Source organism: Alligator sinensis, unplaced genomic scaffold (assembly GCF_000455745.1).
Source record: "Alligator sinensis unplaced genomic scaffold, ASM45574v1 scaffold235_1, whole genome shotgun sequence".
Taxonomy (NCBI): domain Eukaryota; kingdom Metazoa; phylum Chordata; order Crocodylia; family Alligatoridae; genus Alligator; species Alligator sinensis.
In genome coordinates this window covers 1,215,822-1,223,064 of record NW_005842042.1, presented here as the reverse complement: position 1 = coordinate 1,223,064, position 7,243 = coordinate 1,215,822, and the positions used below count along the sequence as shown (strand labels likewise).

Here is a 7,243-nt window from a genome sequence, read left to right as displayed (position 1 = left end):
GGGGGGCGGGGCCAAGCTGCTGTGCCCCTCCCTCCACCCCTAAGTTGCTGCAGCGCTGTTGTGGGTGTCTGGCATGGGTGTGCCGCCCTGGCTGCGTGGCCGCTGGCACCAGTGGGGGCAAATAAGCTGTTCTGGTCTCTGCCCTTGGCAGGCTGTGGTGCCCGTAAATGGTGCTGCTTTATCCTGTCCGGCGGTTGTGGGCTGGGGCAGGGGCTCGAGGGGCCTGATCCTGCACACCTCAGGACCTCGTGTGCAGGAGCGAGCCCCGGGAGCACCTGCCCGGCTTTCCCCCCCTGCACACACGCACCCTGGGGGATCGCAGGGGGCGTCTCTATAAGCAGGGAAAATCGGGGTTCCCTGCCCTGGGCTCTCCAGTGCCTCCGCTCGGGGATCACGCATCCAGACCTGTCCCTGGGATCTCCAGGGGAGCCTCTCCATATGTGGGGAGCCCAGGCTGGTCCCAGTGTGAAGGCTTGGGGGATGAGGGATTCCCCATGCCACCACACGGGGACCTGCTCATTGAGACCTGCCCCTGGGATCTCCAGGCACCGGTGTGGGTAAATGGGAAAGTCAGGGTTTTCCTTATCCAGACCCAGGTTCTCTGGGGGCAGGTCTTGTAAGCTGGTAAAGCCAGGCAGGTGCTCCGAGGCTTGAGGTGATGATCCTACATGGGAATCCCCAGGGTGTACAAGACTGGGCCCCACAAGGTCCAGGAAAACACATCTCTCATTGTCCCACGGTATCAATAGGTGGGACGATGGGCGATGTGTGTTTCATCCAGCGAAGAAGAGCGGCTGCGGTGGGACACATTGTGGCACGGCTGATCCATTTCATTTGGCAGCATCTATTTCTAGCCTCTCTTTTACTCCTAGCTCTGCCCTAGGTCACGCACGTGTGCTCACACCTCCATCTAGTATCAGGATGGGTAAATCCCAGCTCCGATCTGCATGGATCATGCTGGTGACCCTTGCAATGGAGGAACGGAGACACTGGAAAGGGAAAGGTACATGTTCATCCCATGAACAAATCCAGGACGGCCGAATTCAAATCCCCCTTTGCCAACAGGCACTCCCTGGGTTCTGTCACAGTCAGACCTACACGTTGTGGTTGAAGAGGAAAGTAGTGTGAGATAAGAGGGAGTTCATGGAAGGAGTGGATTTCTGATCCTCTCTCTCCACTCCACTTCTGGCTGCCACTACCCCATCCTCTATCTATGCCTCACTGATATTAAAAATATGACATAGATGAGACCAGTGGTAGATTTACTTCAGTTTCATGCATCTGACACAAAGTACTAGGTACTAAAAGACAAGTGAAAGGTTTTCCATAACTGAGAATTATGGAATAATTCACTAACACTGGATGTTTTTTCCTAAATCCTCAATGGCTATAATGCCCCAAAGCCTGAAGGTTTATATTCATAATTTTTTTCTTTATGAAAACTGGTTGTGAGAAAAAAGAGAGATGGTAACATACCAGAGGTATTCACCATTAAGAGTTTTCTGGGAGAGGAATGAGAAACCTTGTGAAATTCACAAGTGATAGACAGGGATTTGTTAAGATCACAATAAAACTCAATTCTTGTTATAACAAAAGCAAACCAATAAAACAAAACTCCTAAAGCTGTACAAGATTCTTTCCACTAATTGTCTTTCCTGAAATGTTTTTGTTTCTAAAATATTAATAGTGTTTTGTTTCTAAAGCATTAATTTAACATACATGTGGATGTTCTCATCATTTTAAATGCCCTTTTTAAATAAACCCCTGCTAAGCTTTTGAAATCAATGATATCTTTCACAAGTTAATTCTACAATATATTTCTCTATGATTACTTTCAAATGTGGTGCCTTTCATTTCTTCCCATTTTCAGGAGAAACAGTAAACAACCCTTCTCACTCTACAGTCTCCTGTCTATCCATTATGCATATACCCATCATGTCCCTTCTTACTTTTCTGTTCTCTAAACAGCCTTAATATTTTCAATATCAGATATGTGTTATATTTGTTATATAATATGTACATCAGGGTCAGACCCTGCTCTAAGTTCTATTGGTTTTAAATCAATGTCACTGAGATGGCATTTTCACCTTCTGTATATCCTGCAGTTACAAAATAGTCAACATTCAAGTGGACAGCTTTTAGGTTTATTCGTTTCTTTTAAATCTAAGTGTGTCTTAACAATGTGCTCAGCAGTAAAAGGAATTTCTAGAGGTTGCACTTCCTTGTTTGTAAAAAAGCTAAGAGAGGTTTCAGGCAAGCAGCCAAACAGTCCCTGAAGGGCTTTAGAAAGGAACCTGTTTCGCCTATGTTCATTGAAGGACAATGGCGTATCGAGACCTAGTTAGAGGCTGGCATGAAGGAGTCCTGGCTGTGGATAAGGGAGACTGGGAATCTGCTTTGAAAATCTTCTCTAGTATCGAAGAGCCTTCTGCTAGGATCTGCTTCAACATAGGCTGTGTGCATCTCTTAACAGGGAACCTTGAGGGAGCCGTGCAGGTAAGGGAGAGAAGGAAAAGCAAAATTAGTCTAACATACTGAAAGGGAAGCATGTGTTTTGTGTTTACTTTCATCTGAAAATGCAAGAGGACAGTGAATTCAGAGAGGACTGGCATGATATTATTTTCTAGGGGATTTTCAGGTCAACTGTTGTACAGAAAGAATGGAAGACAGAAAGACTGAGCAACTGAAGAAATCATATAGCATATTGTTCAGAGGAAATTATGGTTATCTGGTGCTGTACAATATACATTCTTTTTTCTGTCTATAAGTCTCAGACCAAACCTATTTCTCTTTCATTCTCTTTCCCCCCTTCATTCCTCCAGTCAGTAAAGACTTTTTATTAATTGAAAACTGTGCCTTTGATTCATATGTCATAGCACATCCAAATAAACTCTTAAGAATTCTTGAAATGAGACATGACTAGGAAATTATGGGGGGCTCATTAATGTAAATATATGCACTGTTGTTTTGCCTTTTTTGAGATCTGTGATGGAACAATTGCACAAATATTTGGAAAGCAAGCTCTGCAACTTTCTCCTACTCTATCACCATCTTCTTTCAATGATCCTCCTATAAACCAAGAGGGACTCAATGTGGTTTTTTCCTATAGCTCATCTCAGTTGGCTCTAGATCTTGGAAAGGAGTTGTGCAAGGTGCTTTCCAGGGGTGAAAAACATCATTTGCTTCAGGCCCGTAGTTCTTCAGATCACGGATGCATGGATTGCACAGTCCTGATGCCCAGCAGGGTTACTTCAATGACATTCCATCACTTTCCCCTGGGATTGATTGTAACCTGCTGCCTGCTCACTGTGAGGGCTTATACAGAGCCAAATCCTGAGCTCTCTCTGTTCCCCACACTCTTGTGTTTCAGCCCTCCTGTCCTGTAGTTGTAACAGAAGCTTTGCAATCACAAGCTCTACTGGGAGGCATAACAAATTTGTAACATGTGTCTGCATCTTTCTCCTTAGGCATTTGATCAAACAGTTACCAAAGACAATCGTCTAGCTGTTGGCTTCTTTCAAAGAGGGTTTGTCTGTCTGCAGTTAGACAAGTAAGTGCAATGCTTATTCATGCTTCTATCTCTTGTTAATACGTCCTTGCACTTCTAAAATGCATTTGGTCCAACAATCTGGAAGTACTTTACAAATATCAGTAAAACTCATAACACCATCAGATAACTCAGTATTGCCTCTATTTGACAGATAGAGAGACAGAGGCTCAGAGAGGGGATGTGATATATCAGAAGACACATAGTGAGTTAGTGGCATAGCAAGACATAGAAACCAGCCTCGAATTGTTGTGATATATTATGTGTATATACAGATATCCAGAAAGTAAGTAGTCAGAAAACTAAATATATATAACTGATAAACAATAAATTTCCTCTAAAACTGCTGTATCTGAGTATGTCCAAAATCCACCAGTGACTGAGCAAAAAACTGAAATTTAGAAGTCACCATAGCAGGTTAAAAAATTGATCTAACAGACCTGTTATCCCACCAGCATGGCTATTAAATAATAGTAAAATATTAAATAAGTCAATTGTGCAATCTTATACACAAGGGGGAAAAAAGCATTCTTGACTGTACAGTAATCAGTTTCTGCCGGGAAGCAGGAAAAACAATCACGCATTGTTCACATGATTTTATATGTTACTGCCCATATCAGCCTCTCTGAAAACCTCCGTGATGTGTGACCTTCTGACCTCCCCTGGCAGTAAATTCCACAGGTTGACAATGTGCTCTGGGCTTGATTCTGATCATCTCGTTGATATTACACAGGTGTAGCTCCACTGACTTCATTTGATCTATTCCTGATTTACCCTGGAGGGAGATCAGTATGAGAACCTGTAGGCACAGCTGGACTGGATGGTCTCCAGCTCCAACTCCAGATTATTGTAATCCCTTTTATTCATTCTATACTCTCCAGGTCTTACTTTCACAAAGTGACCTGTTGTTCTCAAACTCTGGGGTGAGCTGAAGGCAAGCTGTTCTCTGCTTACTTATCTTAGTTCTGGGGCTGACACTGAGCCAGATTCTCATGGCCACCTACAAAGATGCTCTTTTAGATCCCCTGTTGCACAGTTTACATCTTTGAGCATAGGTGGCTGAGTACCACTCCACTTACACTGGAAGATTGATCCTGGCCTGTTTTACCTATGACTAAGAGCTTCTAAGCCAGGGGCGGGCAATTATTTTGGGTGGAGGGCTGGATACTGAGTTTTGGCAAGCCATCAAGGGCCGCATGACAGGCAATGTGCCGCATGTGCACTTGATCAGACTGCACAAGTTCCAGCTGACATGGCTCCAAAACATGCTGTGGAAATAGCTGCGCACGGTGAAACATTGCTGACCATAACTGTGCATTGCTTTGCTCTCATGTTCTACCACAACATCAAGTGGCAGGGACTCGTCTCCAGTTAAAGACAAAGGGTACCTCATGGGTCAGTGTGGCAAAGTGGGGCCCCCCGACTAGCCACAGTGCTAGTTTCCCCACTTGCCTTTGGGCACGCCACCCACCTGACTCACCTGCCATGCCTTGTTCTTAATTAATTACGATGTTAATTAAGGTGGGAGGCTGCCCATTCGTGCCCCGATGCCAGGGGGTGCTATCTGCGGCTCTGATCCCCCCTGCACCGCAGCCCAAGCCTTGCAGAGGCCATCCAGATGACACAGTGCTCCCGGCCTACAGCCGGACCAAGCTTAGGCCTCATTTTCAGGCCTCAGACACGCACACATTCATACCGCCCTCCTCTCACCTGGGCCTCTCACACTCCATCCCCTCACAGGGTCTCTTTCTTGCATCAACAACTTATGTCACCTTGCTCCCCCTTGGAGCGGGCGCCTTAGGTCATAGGCTTAGCTAGTTTGTACCTTGGGTGGCCACTACCCCAGTGAGGGTCACGGGAGAGGCCCAAAAAAGAGAGAGAGAGAGAGAGAGTCCAATGGAGGGCAGTGAAAATGGTTAGGGGCTGGGGTGCATGACTTAGGAGGAAAGGCTGAGGGAACTAGGCTTATTTAGTCTGGAGAAGAGAAGAGAAGACTGAGGAGGGATTTAATAGTAGACTTCAGCTGCCTGAAGGGGGGATTCCAAAGAGGATGGAGCTGGACTGTCCTCAGTTGTGGCAGATGACAGAACAAGGTCCAACAGTCTCAAATTGCAGCAAGAAAAGTTTAGATTAGATATTAGGAAGAACTTTCTCATTAAGAGGGTAGTGAAGCACTGGTACAGATTACCTAGAGAAGTAGTGGAATTTCCATCCTTAGAGATTGTTGAGACCTGGGTAGTCAAAGCCTTGGGTGGGATGATCTAGTTGGGGACAGTCCTGCTTTGAGCAGGGAGTTGGTCTAGATGACCTCCTGAGGTCCCTTCCAACCCTAATTTTCTATGATTTTATGAGTCAAAAGCAGAGTCTTTATTGTAATAAAGACAACTAAAGAGGGGCAGGTCAGTTTTCTCCTGGGAGACTAAGAGTTTATTCATTTTTGCAGTAAAATCTCCTCTAATTCAGACTGCTGGGAAAAGGAGAGTCTTTTTTGCTAGACTGGATCCTGAGCTTTGCACTTTCTGTTGCAAATTTTGGTATCCAGTTCTCACCTTCATTTGTCTTCTCCTACACCGTAGATATGAAGAAGCCTTATATGACAGCCGGATGGCCCTCACTCTGTTAAGATACAACCCCTTCATTGACTACAAACAACTGGGACTGCGGCACATGCTCTATGCCTGGGAGGTAAGAGTGTTGGTGGTAGAAGATTCCTCTCAGGTTATTGGTGATCAATGTCAACCATTCAGGTGCTTTCCAAGCTGTCTCCTTCATAATCAGGATGTTTATATTTCAAAATAAAACCTTAATGTAATATCACTGCAAAGTCAGACACACATGAGGGCTTTAATAGGTTCCTCCTAATCTAGGTTGGATACTTACCTATCAGACTGGAGAAACTGAGGGAGAGTTGCCTAATTTCCAAATTCAAACAAGAATGTTATATTAAGAATATATCTGATGAAAAATGTGTGTGGATTCTATGCACTGAGATGAGCACACCCAAGTTTCTCTTTAGTTCCTCTGACTGAGGAGGTGGACTTATTTTCCCTCAAATTTCATCTTATTAGGGCCCAAGTCAGTGTTGTGAGCAGCTAAAGATGCCCTCAACAGGTCCTGTACAGATCCTTTTGAGCCCAAACCAGCAAAGTGTAAAAGCTTTGAGAATGAAATATGAGCAGAAATTAGTCATATTACCCGCTGCTTATCATACAACTACCGCATGGGCTTGACTGAAGGATGTAACACTCCTTCAGAATACACACTGGGTATTCAGTCCTCAGAATACACATTGGGAACAATTTTCACAGGGTCAAGAGCAGTCCCTGGGCTGCAAACAGTCACTTTCAAGGACACATCCTCTCAAGTCCACCACATTTCCCTGCCCACACCACTTTTATAGTTCCTTCCCTCCCAAGACTCTCGTGCAACTACAGGCAGTCCTCGACTTACAACTTTTCAAGTTAGGATGAACGGCACTTAAGAAATTAATAAATTCAGACCTTGTTTCGACCTTCCACCATAGGTTTCGACTTTATGATGCTGGATACAGCTGCATCCAGCTAGTAAGTCTGGTGTGGTAGAAGGGGAGGGGGAAGGGAAGGGATGTGGGGGGCAGATGAAGGCCCCTGCAGTGAGGGAGGGGTTGGGGCTGGGACTGGGGCTGGGGCAGGTTGCTTATCTGGTGGCTCATCCTGC

At 45.1% G+C, this 7,243-nt stretch overlaps 1 protein-coding gene across 5 annotated transcripts in view; it reads left to right on the top strand.

The window, feature by feature from the left end:
* Positions 1–2,216: 2,216 nt before the first annotated feature.
* NOXA1 (NADPH oxidase activator 1) overlaps positions 2,217–7,243 on the top strand; it is a 23,582-nt gene continuing 18,555 nt past the window's right edge. For 4 of the 5 annotated variants that reach the window (XR_003093824.1, XR_003093823.1, XM_025203033.1 and 1 more), the window contains exons 1-3: positions 2,217–2,496; positions 3,468–3,550; positions 6,124–6,232. Coding sequence is in view for 3 of the 5 variants with exons in the window: in XM_025203033.1 (XP_025058818.1) it covers positions 2,323–2,496; positions 3,468–3,550; positions 6,124–6,232 (366 nt within the window). In the remaining 2 variants the exon portion in view is untranslated. The remainder of the gene's footprint in view (positions 2,497–3,467; positions 3,551–6,123; positions 6,233–7,243) is intronic. The other variant, XM_025203031.1, reaches the window with a different exon arrangement.